This window comes from Trachinotus anak, unplaced genomic scaffold, assembly GCF_046630095.1.
Source record: "Trachinotus anak isolate AG129_WGS33_773 ecotype Australia unplaced genomic scaffold, CSIRO_AGI_Tana_v1 ptg000003l, whole genome shotgun sequence".
NCBI lineage: Eukaryota > Metazoa > Chordata > Actinopteri > Carangiformes > Carangidae > Trachinotus > Trachinotus anak.
The window spans coordinates 23,656,960-23,670,231 of NW_027273854.1; the positions used below are offsets into that span (position 1 = coordinate 23,656,960).

Consider the following 13,272-nt stretch of genomic DNA (forward strand, 5'->3'; position numbering starts at 1 on the left):
TTAGCAGGCCTCCGCAGCAACAAATTACAGCACAGAAGTTTCAAGGACCACTGCTGCTACAGCACATTAAATTCAAGCAACATAATGTAAGTGCAGCGTGCTGCAAGTGAAGTCCAGATGTTCTGTACATTTTCATCAAAATATCCTGAGGATAGGAAACCATTTCCTTTATCCACAGGAGCAGATGTACCAATAAATTAATATCAGTGCCAACATGAAACGAGATGACGTTGGTGAGTATGTGTGTGTATGTGAGTGTGTGTCTGCACTCTGTTATTCATCTTTGTAACTAGTAAGACCGCAAGGCAGTGCAGTAATCTGTGTGTGTTCATCTGTGAATACACAAAATACAGACAAATGTGGCCCAATGTGCTCATTGCTCTGACTTGATGTAACTTGTGCTACCAAGGCTGCACAGTAATATTTTTTTTTATCTAAAAATAGCCACAAGTGCTGAGAATCTTTATACAGAGTAGAACTCCTACAGTCATATTAGCAATTCAGTGACGCTGTACTTAGGGCACAGCAGTGCTTTGAGCTAAATGCTAATGCTAACATACTCATATGCTCACATGCTCACAATCAGTTAAAACTGTATGGACCCCAGAAAGAGTAGCTGCTGCTATGCAAAAGCTAATGGGGATCTACCAAACAATGACAATGCAAAGCAGGTATAAATTTGACAACGTTAAGCATGTTAGCATGATGACATTTGCTAACTGGCCATATCATTTGAAGATGTGCTTGAGGCATCAGCATGCTTACGTGCTCACAGGGAGGCTGCTAACGTGCTAATGGAGGAACCGTTTACACCATGTTCATGAACGTGTCATCATGCTAACATTTGCTAATTAGCATGAAACACAAAGTATAATCTCAATTCTTTAAGCAAATGTGATCGTGTGCACCAAAGTTCACAGCAATTCATCAAACAGTTGTCAAGATATTTCACTTAAAAGTAAAAATGTCAATCTCATGGTAATACTAGAGGAAATGTTGGGAGATCATCAAAGTCAGTAGGGTTAGGGTTAGGGTTCTGCTCTGTGCATAAAATAAGTTTTCTACAGTTGCATAGTGAGAGTAGTAGCCTTAATCCCATGGATTTCTTTTTAAATCCTAGTAGTGGTAAGAATACATGAATAACTCACAGTCCATGGCCATGCCCACAGAGATGCACTTCTTGAAGCGGCACAGCTGGCACTGGTTGCGGGTGATCTTGTCAATGATGCAGCAGCCTTCATATTTACAGGAGTAAGACGGATGGAGGTTTTTCTGGATGGTCCTGCGGAAGAAACCCTGGAAAGAGGAAAGGAAATCAAGAAAGAGAAGGAAAGACAGAGAAAGGAGAGAAGGGAATAAAGCACAAAAAAAAAAAAAAAATCAGTGATTGAGGGACATTTATAACTCCATAGCCATTGATAACAGCAGTTTTGATAGCATAAAAGAAGAGCATTGAATGGGTCACATCACATGGCAGGCTGGTGATCAAAGGGCCTTGCTTATCAAGAATGGTTCAGTAATGAAGTGATGGCATGACTACACATCTCTCAGTAACCACTTTTATACAACAGTGGTTCTCAAACTTTTTCACATCAATGACCCCAAAACTGACACAAAATAGACCTCACACCCCTATTTGATAGGATTGTGTCCAGGGTCTCCCATCTGAAGTGATTTTTGCTTTGAAATGTTTTATTATAGAAAGTGTTTGAAACCTATGACTGTGCTACTTATGGGTGGAAAATAATCCCCATTTTTACTGGGGACCCCTGAGGGTCCCTGAACTCCATCCTTGTTCAAATCCATAAAGCATGCTCAACGATGATAATACAATACCCATACAATAAAACTTCTGCGTATCTCCTGAAGGAAAACAAGGTTTGTTTCTGCTATTTAGCTATACAGTGGGATTTCAGTATACCTTATTCCCCACATGAGTACAGCCAACTGAACTCATTAACAGTAACATTTAGCTTTAGTTAGATAACCTAATAACTACAAACCAACATCTTATCGAACGCAAACACTGTTCTTGGAGCCTTTAACTGGATAAATTAACCAGGAAAATTCAGTTAGCCACAACAATACACGAAGCTTAGCAAACATGCAAACACTCCTGCACTATGTCTAAGGTCAGTCAGATGACGGCAGGCATTTACAATCTAATTTTGCCATGGCCTCTGTTGCCGCCGTCAGAGTTGAAAATGCCTCCTTCCTGGGCTGCTGTCAGCTATCATTTTAGAGCCAGATTTACCACGTCCAGTCAGAGCCAGAGCCAAACCAGATCCAATCCCGTAAGCGCCTCAGGAAAACTTTAAGGTCACATCCAAACAGCTTTTCAACCAGCTTACTTATCTGGAATATTCATATGCAGATTCATATGGCTGAAATATAAAGTTTACTACTGACTTAACAGCTTCTCACATCTTCAGCTTGACTATTTTGTACAAAAACAACAGACAATAGGAGCGCGACTAGCTCATGGTGGTACCAACTGACTATGTTTGTTAAAACTTGAGAACACAAGCCAGAGAAGGACTCAAAGAAAGGCTCAAACTGTAGTAATGTGACAGTAGTTTTCAAATAATGGACATGAGAAGAGTCAATGAGAAAAACTACATATTAAAATCATGTTTGTGATCTTATCACAGCTCTGTAGCTAGCTAGCTAATTAAGCTAACGTTAGCTCCACGAGCTGCTTGAAAACACTGTCTATGACTCACTTTTAATATTTCAAGCTCCTGCTTTTAAACTGAGAACAGTGTGAAGTAGTCTTAAATATGTGCTTGAATGCTACCTACATGATATTGTGCTAAAATGATGCTAATGATACTGAGACTAAAGATGTGTTTCCCTGGCAAAAGTTAGCATCCTCCCCAGATGTTGATCTGTGTCACAGACATGGAAACAAACAAGCATCTTTCTAGATGTGTAGAGCTCGTTAGCCCTATCAATAATATAACAAAAAAATTAATTCTTATTCTTGTGTAACTCTGTTTAGCTGCTTAGCTTTTTTTTGATTTACTGTGTGTTTTATTTTTGATATTTTCTTGTTTCAGTTTTAAAGAGAAAATACTTTAAGGAATGTAATGTGAACATAACCTAAGTTTGTCTGGGGTTTGCCTCAAATCTAATAGGGAAGGACAAAGCTGAGCTCTTTACTGTATCTAGACAGGTAGGTAAACCAGGCATGAGAACGAATGCAGATAAACACAAACTTCAATTTTTTATACTGCTCTTGTGTTTTTGGTTTTGGAAACAGTAAAATCCATCCAAACTCTTGATGTTTGATGCATTTCTATTACGACAGCTTCACGCACACCACTTTAACACTTGGAAAAAAACTAAGCCAAATGCCAAAACCAAATTTATTTGATAGGGACAATGCAATTTAACATAGTTCCAAAACAGGGCATGAAAGTAATGTGCTGGACAAAGAGTTTATAGCTATTGTTAATTGCCGACTCCTGTCCCTAGTCGGGCTTTAACATGTACAATTCAACCAAAACAGTCAATTTTCACCATCATAAAACTACAATACACTACAGATATATAAGTAGAGTAAAATAATATATTGGAATTCATTGATTGTGATGAATAGAGACAACACAATTGATAAAATCATAGAATTATCTAAAATATAGAGATGCACAGTCTAAAAAGAGACAAACAATGGCACCATAAGCAGATAAATAGTCAAACAAAATGAACTAACAACAGATGCAATTACCTAGAAATGGGTACAGTTCTGGTTTGCTCTTAGCCAGAATTTAACCATTGTTGTAAAGGATTTTGATTCCAGTTGGTCAGTTCCACGATGTGGTTACAGTTACTAAACTATAATTGGACAATTACTATTCATGGGAGCGGTTTAGCAAACCACTTTCACCTGCTCTGCTCTCTTGTTTTAAAGATCATTTAAGTAAATGGGAGATGCTCTACTGTACCTTGCAACCCTCGCAGGTGATGCAACGGTAGTGGTAGCCGGTCGCTTTGTCCCCACACACCACACATGGCTCATCCTTCTCCAGGTAACTGGGGATATACCCTGGAACAGAGACGCTAAGAGCTATAGGAGAGGAGGAGGAGGTTGAGGCGGAAGACAGGATGGAATGAGAGAGGGGTGAACAACGAGTGCAATCAAGGAAGACGGTGAGGAAGGGTGATGAAGTGAGGGTGATGAAGGAAGGTTGAGATGAGTGGGACCAGAGAGGAAGAGAAGAGAGAGCGGTAGTGATGAAGAAGGAGAAGATGACGGAGAAGGAGGAGTGAAGGAGGAGAGGGAGGAAGGGGCTGAGTGTTATCACAGGGGCCTCAACGAAGCTTGGGGCCCCAAGAGACTGTGATACAGGATGGAACACACAGTATATAAGACTGGCAGCCTTTACTGCACGCACAGCTTATGAGGTTTTACAGTCACATTCCCAGAATTCATAAAAGATGCTTTTCATTGTGACTTTTCATTTGTTCATTTATTTCTCTTGAGAGGAGAAATGTCTCTTTTAGCCTCTTGATCCTTTTAGCTCACGCTCACAGTATGTGTGTGCCCTTACTCTCTTTAAACTCTAACCTCTAAGCTGTCATGCCGTTGCACAAGGACTGACAGTCATCTGAGCATGCTCGGACAGGCCCCTGGTAGTTTCTGAAGAACACGGACATGAATTTGTCCATAGCACTCTCTCCACCTGCACACACACCTTGACACACACATGTCCCTGTCACAGTTGCTTGTATTCTCAAAAACACACACGCATGCTTAAGAGGTATTTGTGAAGCTAAAGAGAACTCCATGGGAGAGGGATTTACTGAGTAGATCTTCTCATACAACTGAAAAAGTAGATCTACAGGGCTGAGCAAGAGATTTGAAAGCTCCTGTCTGCACAATACAGATATTATATATATATATATATATCTGTATTGATATATATAATATTTATTAAGCTGTTAAAAGGACCTCAGTGAAAAATAAAAGTAAAAACTGTAATAATATAGCAAATATATAAAATGTCTTTTCTATTAAAATAGTCCCTGTAGTTTTGTAGGATCTTAGATATCTGCACCCTGGTAAGATTGAAAATGCCTAAATTAAAACAAATCAAACAACTAATTTTATGTATTTCCTTTTTATGTATCATCATAACACAGCCAAGAAAAAACATGGGGCAGATGTAGGTTAAATCCTTCTAAGAACTTTTTTTTCACTCCAAAATTGTCTCTTTAGGGCATTTTTTAGTATAATTCCCAGAACTTTAAGAGGACAAAATACTGTTTTTTTTGCCAATTGTCCACAGTAACTGGTGTTACACATGCTTTTCCCTTGAGCGCTTATTCTCCATTATGCGCTGTGAAGATTTTCACTAAAGTTTAAGACGACATTTAGCTTCAAGAAGCATTGAAAAATACAAATGAAACAGAGCTGTGTGTCCAGGTGATTCATGCTGGGATATAATATGAATTAATAGTGCGTCACTTCAGACAGAGAGCTCGCTGCAGAGAGATGCTGGGCTACACTGAACACTGACCAAATCCTGAAGCACATCCAACAACTGAACAGCTTCACAGAAACCTGTGTGTACTTGTTTGTTTGGAGGTGACAAAACACGAAGAGGCGAAGGCAGAGATGATGAAGCCTTACCTGACATACTCTTCACTGAACATTGGCTGTTCTTCCTCTTTCTCTTCGGCACATCTGGCCACCTGGGAGAGGAGAGAGGGGGAAGATGAGAGAGGGAGAGTGTCAGTGTCATGTTTTTTTTTTTTGTTATTAAGAGAGCGAACATTTAATAATACAAGAAGTGAGAAATGCCAATTACATTTACCCCGAGCCCAAGGAGACACCTTCACGTTTTAACCCATTTCCTACACAGCTCTAAGGATGGCGTTGTTACCATTCATGGTTTAGAGACAATATATCCCTCTGACTTTGGAGACTCTCTGACTTTTCCTCTCAGTTGAGTAACTGCCCACTTTAATAATGTTGGAACCATTGATGGCCAATATGTGACTGCTTACAGACAGTCACACTTCTGATAACAAACTAAAAAAGAGGAAATATCTAGTCCTGAAAACGAAGGGACTTGTGTCAGGTGGCTTGTGCACAATTTAAGTTTGCTTGGCTGAGGAGGAGTCACCTCCACACAGCTTGTCTGGAACAATGTCTGAGCAGTTCTCTCCTCTTTGTGGATTCATTTCCCCTTATGCCTAAATACTGTTTTGTACATTAAAAAAGCCCATTTAAAAAATATGTTATAAAAAGACTAATCAATCTTGTAACGTTAGTGTCTGTATGAAACACTCAGAAATGAATGAATGAATCATATCTACATCTAAGAGCTGCTGCATGTGTGTATCAACACGTATGCACACACTCTGCACATATGTGGACTACACACATACTCCACATTAAACATAATTCCTTCACTCATCTCCTCCCCACCTCCTATCTCTTTCTGTAATTCTCTATCTTCCTCTTTTCTCACTCTCACAGGATGGAGTCTGCATTTGCTCGTGGCAGCAGATTTGGATTACCATCCTCTACCCCAATGTCTAGCTGTTTGCTCCACACCCCTCCCATTCCTGTTTCCCCTCTCTCCTCCATAAAATCTCTCTCTCTCCCCCTGTCCCTCCTACTTTGGTTACTCCCTCCATCTTTCTGTCTGCTCCCTCTTTCTTTCCTTCGAGTCCCCCCCCCAACTCTCTCCTCTCCTCCCTAAACTTCCATCAGCAGTATTAGGTAACACTGCCCCCCCCCCCCCCCCCCACTCCCCCCCCCCCACTGGCTGTCAAATCCACTTTGCTCTTCCAACCAAAAAAAAAAGAAAAAAAAAAAAATCCTCTGACGTCTCTTTCTCGGTTCTTTCAGCTCTTCACGGTCAAGCAGACTTATTAATTTTATTGCTGTGCACATGGTCAGGCAGTGACACTGTGGGAAACCATCACTGTGTGGTGAGCTGCTGACAGAAAAGACACAATCATGTCTGCATCTGTTAAAAACATAGAAAATCTTCAATAAACGTCATTTTATGGCACAGATCTATGTCCACCATATGCTATACCACAAGAGGGAAATACTCAAATCTATAGGACTCATCAATGCTGGTGTCCATTTCTGCAAACACGTTTTTGGCTCTGAGCCCTAGGTCAATGGAAGCTGCAATCCAGCTGAATACATTCATGTTTCAAGGCACCAGAACAACCTGCAAATGTCGCATCTGACATATTATCAACATTTTTTTGAAACTGTGAATATGTCAGCAAACAGTTGTCCAGTATCCAGCTGGAACTTTGTTTATGCATGTTCAGCCAATAATTCAATTTTTTAATCCATGCATTTCACAGTGATTACAGTGGTGACTCAAAATCATGACAATTTTCAAAATCAGTGGTTATCATTTGTAGCCAATGACCATAAAGTCTGTCGGTTGAAACGCCAATTATCAGATAAATATCAGCTAGCTAATCAAGCTAATGTGAACTTCCTGGTTTGGCTGTACATGTCATGTGAGGATGATTTTTAATATTTCCAGGGTTACCTCTCTAGGAAGTGAACTACTTTGCCAAACATGCTAGAGCTTATAGCTTCCGTTGGAGAAAACAAATGCATTGTTTAATCAATTAATTACATGTTTATTTATTTTTTTTGCTTTTGAAGAAGGTAAAAGTAGAAAAGACCTGACACCTTTCCCATTTCACATAGTTATCTGATCAATTGTTATTATTGAAAATATTGACTCGTGCAGCTTTAAAGCAGCAGAGTGTTGCACTTGTCAGCGTCAAAATGTAGTTCATTTGAATGGCGCTATAAATACATAAAGACTCTAATAATGGCTATAAATAACCACGCTGTGTTACAGTTGCAACAAGGAGCCAGTCTATAGCTCTGTCCTGAGGGCATCAGCTGAAAGATCATCAGATGGAGGATGCTGGGGGTTGAAGGAGAGAAGAAGCGGCGGGGGGGGGGGGGGGCATTAACATGTATTTCAACCTCCACAGCAAAAAAAAAAAAAAAAAAAAAAAAAAAAACAAATAAAAGGGGAACATTAATATCAGCTGACTGTCACACTACAGACCCCCTACTGCACTGATAAGGCACCATGTTAAATCTCAGAAAATGAACATGATGTACTGCTCTGAGGGAGTTTCCCTACTAATCACTTAAGCAAAAAGAATGATAGCAACAATTAAATTTGTAAAATGTTATAAGCATCATGTGAATAATTAGATTATTTGTTTTATTTGATAAGTCCAAACTTCTGAAATAACTTATTATTAGATTAAAGCACTTTAATGTGATAATCACTGGAAATGCAATTTGTGGATTACTGTGTTGAAGTCAAGATTAATAAAAGTGTGTAAAAACAGCGAGGCCACACAACACCTGATCTGTTGCAAACATGTGGCTCAAGATATAGATGCCAGCGGTGGCGCACACCCACTGTCAACACACAGAAATAGACGCAGACATATACCCACGCAGGCACACCAACCTGTTGATGCAGTATGGCTGTAAGATATGCATGGTGCTCCCTTTGCAGGAATGCCAGAAGAGGAGAATGGTAACCTTGCGGAGTCAGTACATGTGTCCCATTCAGCCAAGTTTACATGAAAACCCAATTGTTGTTGCTCCACTCCAGCAGCGCAACAATAGTTCCACTGCTCCAACAGCAGACGAGTGAGGCGAGCAGCAGCTTTCGTTGGTCTATAAACCTCTAAGAGGAGGTGCTTAAACCGTTGGCCATGCTGAACCAACCTCCCGGTGAACTGGCTGCTGGAGCTGATCCCCGCAGAGCGCAGCGGAGTCGAGCGGAGCCTCGGCTGAGATATTAACAGTCAACAGTAGCTCTCTGCCTCAGACTGACTGCTGGGAGGAATGGCTACTCTGTTTATTCCCTCCTCTCCCCCTCCCTCCCTCCCTCTTCCTCTCCCTCCCCCGTCACCTTCTGGAAACATGCTCTCTGTGTTTCTCTGTCATGATCATACACCTCGTCATGCTCTGCTCTCCCTCGTCTAAGCTCTCTATCGCTTCCTGTCCTTGCTTTTTAGTTTGTCTTTCTTCTCCCAAACGCCTGAATCCCTCACTTCCCGTCTTCCTCTATCCTTCCACCGCCCTCTCTCCGTCTCCGTCACCTGTCGTCCCTGCTGTTATTTTTTTTTTTTTACATTTGACTCCTGTCACTTTCTCCCTTCGTGCCCTTTTCATTTCTGCCTTTCTTCTGTTTTGCTCTTTTCATTTTGTCCCACATGAGAAAACTAAAAAAAAAAACAAAACAAAACATAAAAAATGTTGCCACTCTACATCCAAACTCACTTAAGCTTTAATGCTAACTTGATTACATAAGAGCAGGCTGATGCAGTCTCTCCAGTACAGCTGAGTGAAGTCTTATGAGGACACAGGGATGCTGGTTCTCTCATCAATTGAATTAGACTGCTCTGTGATCTCTTTTTTGCTCTAAGTATAATCACAACAAGTTATCGTCAAGGCCGTAGTTGCAGCTGCAAACACAACTACCTTGAGGAGCGCACCACCTGATTGATTACTAACAGGGTTTATCTGACACATAACAGCTCCAGAGCGACTGAAGCACCCTTCAGTGCTGTAAACTCCCAAGTGAAAGCACTCCAATGCTGACTGACCCGCTGCTAAAAAAGGCTGAGTGTTGGAATTACCTGCACTTTAACGGCGATGAGGGTAAATATAGCATCATGTGCACTTACTCCATCACTGCATCAACACAGTTGTCTCAGACTCACCTCTTAGTTGCTCTAGCTTTCTATTTATTAACAGAAATACTGCTCTTATTCATGATTTCCATTCACTTCTACTTTGCTGTATTTTCAGTAGCTGTCAATGAAACCTCCAGCAGCAGTTTCACTTTAAAAACCTTCCACAGCAGGGGGGGAGGGGATTATGGCCTTTTAGCTGCTGGCAGGATTGTGATGTGAAAATACCTGTGCAGGAAATGTTAGGTTTCATTGACAGTTACTAAACATAGATCTGAAGAAGGGAACAGCAGTGCTGTTAAAAATATAAACTCTGAGAAAGACACTGATGAGCAGGACACGACTCCTGTTGTTCTGATGGGATTAATACTGTGTAAATTTACATTCAAGACAATAGATAAATAAAATGGACATTTTTAACAAGATTAAAGCAAAGGTCACACCACAGAGTGACATTCACTAATCTACATGATATAGCTGAGGCCTGTTTATCTCTGCAATTGAGACTTTTCTCTATACAACCTTGTTAACCTGCAGACAGACCAAACAGAATCCTACAATAGCACACATCATACTCCTGCTACTGGGATAAACTGACTATGGGTGGCTCACCTGGTCGAGTCCTGATCACAGCGGCCCAGGTTTAAGTCCATCCCATCCTGTGGCCCTTTGCTGCATATCATCATCTCTCTCTCTCTACTTGACTTTCCTGTCTCTCTCTCTCATTGTGGCTAACAAAATAAAAGTTAAAAAATGCCCCAAAAAATAAAAATAAAATAAAGAAAATGACTAGAAATTGGAGCTCAGGCAACTAGCTGTGAATGAAATGAAAAGCAGTCTCTGTTTAAAAAATTTCAAAACCATTAATGCCTCATGGTTGCGCGCCTCCATCAACGAACCAACGAACATTTGTGGTAAATTATCTCATAATTAGTGTAAAAATTTGTGAGTTACGACCAAAAACATTGTGACCTGTGATCTCTACCTTTGACCACCAAAATCTAATTAGTCCATCCTTGGGTGCGAGTGAACATTGCTGCCAAATTTGCAGAAAGGCCCTCAATGCTTTTCTGAGAATTTGCATTAACAAGGCCAAAACAGTGTTTTGAGTGGTCTCCATAACGCCGACCTTTGACCACCAAAATCTAATTAGTTCATCCTTGAGTCCAAATGAATGTCTGTGCTAAATCTGAAGAAGTTCCCTGACTGTCGCTGTAGTGGGGGCATAATAATTTGCTTTAAATGTGATGGCAAAATATTCATTTGTATTTATATTTAACTTTGCTGCGACTGCAAAGGCCATGGAGGGAATGTGAGGACATCAGTGCAGACAGAGTGGTACAGAGACACAGGAGACAAAATCCTGAAAATGTAACAAGAGCAAACCTCCTTCTTTTGTCTGCAGGATGAGATAAAAGTTCAGCAATACGTCAGAAAAGCCGTAAACAGACTTTAGTAATTGTTAATCCTGTTAGCGTTAGATTTCACCCTCTCTTCTGCTCATCCCGTCTTTACACATTGACTTCCACATGCCTGCCATTCAGAGCGCAATTACAAAAAAAAAAAAAAACAATCCTGAAAAACTGTTTTGTTTTCTTCTGTATGGATTTCACAAAAGTGTCACTTTTAATTAAACATTTAGTTTTATTCTCATCTTTGTCGACTCCTTTTTTCCCCTCTGCCCCCATCACTTCCTCTAACATCTCCTCCATTTTACTGACAATGTCACCTTTTTGTCAGACCTCAACCGAGCACTGACGGTTTTAGCAACACCTCAAGGTAAAATCCACAGCGTCAGCGATCTGTCAGACGCCCGGCTCACTGCGGAGAAGGGAGCAGCACTGAAAATGTTGCTTTAAAGGACAGAAATCGCTGCTTTTACATTTCGATTTCCAGTATTTAGCTGATTGAGAGTGACTGAACAATGGCTCAGTGTCCCGTCAAAAATCACATGACTGTCGTTAGACACACAGTTGGTTGCAGGAGAACGTGTCACGCACTAATCCACCCTGTCATATGTGGTCATGAAAGCCTCCATGGCTGTGACGCGCCTGTGAGTGTCAGCATCGTTAGCATAGAAAAAGGTTATGTGGGGTCTGACCTCAGTGATTTTGAAAGGGTTCATACAGTCGCTTTCCTCCGGTGGTTACACAAACACACATACACAGACAGTGTTATGTCACTATCAGTGCTGGCGTCCAGACAATTATTTCCTAAAGGTAAAAAAGAACAGCCAGACTCAGTGGATTAGAAATGCTTTCTACAGCAACAACAGTCTAAATACTGAGTGAAGACATTCAAATATTCAAATACTGAAGGTTAATTCTCTCATTTTTGTTAGGAAACCTCAGGAAACATGGCTCCTGTTCACACTTTGGTTTTTCCCTCATCTCATCCTTGTGTTTATTTGACTGTTGTAAAATAAATTTTGAGCAAACGCACAAACTTAAACAAATACTTTTGCATTTCGCAGGAAACATGCTTATTTGCCTTGTTGTAGAGAATTAGATGAGGAGCTCATGTCTGTTCTGTGAATATGAAGTTAGAGGCAGCTAGCTTAGCTTAGCATCAGGACTCTGGCCAGAGGTTATGTATTATTACTCTTTCAACATTTTATAGATTAAACAAATGAGAAGTAACATGTTAGTTCATGTTAACTTCAGTTTTATTTATACAGCAGAGTAAGGTGAAGACTGAACAATATTATAGGGATAACTGGTGGTGGCAGCGATGCAGCGATGCAGTGGTGTAGCGATGCAGCGATGCAGTGGTGTAGCGATGCAGTGATTAGCGCTGTCGCCTTACAGCAGGTAGGCTGTAGGTTTGAACCTGCCGGGTGGGGCCTTTCTGTGTGGAGTTTGCAAGCTTCTCCTTGTGCCTCATGGATTCCCTCCGGGTTCTCCGGCTTCCTCCCACAACCCAAATACATGCAGGTTAATTTGTGACTCTAAATTGCCCATAGTTGTGACTGTGAGTGTGAATGCTTGTTTGTCTCTGTATGTCTGCCCTGTGATAGACTGGTGACCTGTCCATTGTGTACCCTGCCATCACCCAGTGTCAGCTGGGATTGGCTCTATAAGAATAAGCGGTATGGCTATTGTATGATGATGAGTAATGTTGAGACCTCACAGTGATGCAGTTCCCCTGATGAGCAGCACTTGGTGACAGTGGAGAAAAAAAAAACTCCCTTTCACAGAAAGAAACTCGAACAGAACCAGACTGATGGTGGGTGGAACAGCTGTCGATACTGCTGTATTCAAACACTGTCAGGCAGCCTGATAGCAGCATTAATAATAATAATAGCAATAATGAGTGTTGTGTGGTTGTGACAGATCCAGATCCTGAAACTCTGCAGTCAGAGAAACCTCTGTTAATGAGCTTCAGGTCCTGTTGGCTGGTTGTGTTACATTTTGGACAGAGCCACATTCACAGACTGTTTGTGCCTGTTTCCAGACTTTGTGCTAAGCTAGGCTAACTAGCTGCTGACAGCAGCTTTGTAATTACAGTGCAACCATGACCATGGCTTAGGCTTCCTCTAAGTTGGTCAAATGT

The 13,272-nt window shown here is 40.9% G+C and overlaps 1 protein-coding gene across 10 annotated transcripts in view; it reads right to left on the bottom strand.

The window, feature by feature from the left end:
* LOC139618633 (thyroid hormone receptor alpha) overlaps positions 1-13,272 on the bottom strand; it is a 108,994-nt gene that overhangs the window by 18,091 nt on the left and 77,631 nt on the right. For 7 of the 10 annotated variants that reach the window (XM_071474734.1, XM_071474737.1, XM_071474732.1 and 4 more), the window contains 3 exons: positions 5,636-5,697; positions 3,948-4,069; positions 1,149-1,296 (listed from right to left, as the gene is read on the bottom strand). In XM_071474734.1, the coding sequence (XP_071330835.1) occupies positions 1,149-1,296; positions 3,948-4,069; positions 5,636-5,697 (332 nt within the window). Of the gene's footprint in view, positions 1-1,148; positions 1,297-3,947; positions 4,070-5,635; positions 5,698-8,486; positions 8,860-13,272 lie in introns of those variants that run through there. The other 3 variants (XM_071474741.1, XM_071474740.1, XM_071474739.1) reach the window with 3 other exon arrangements.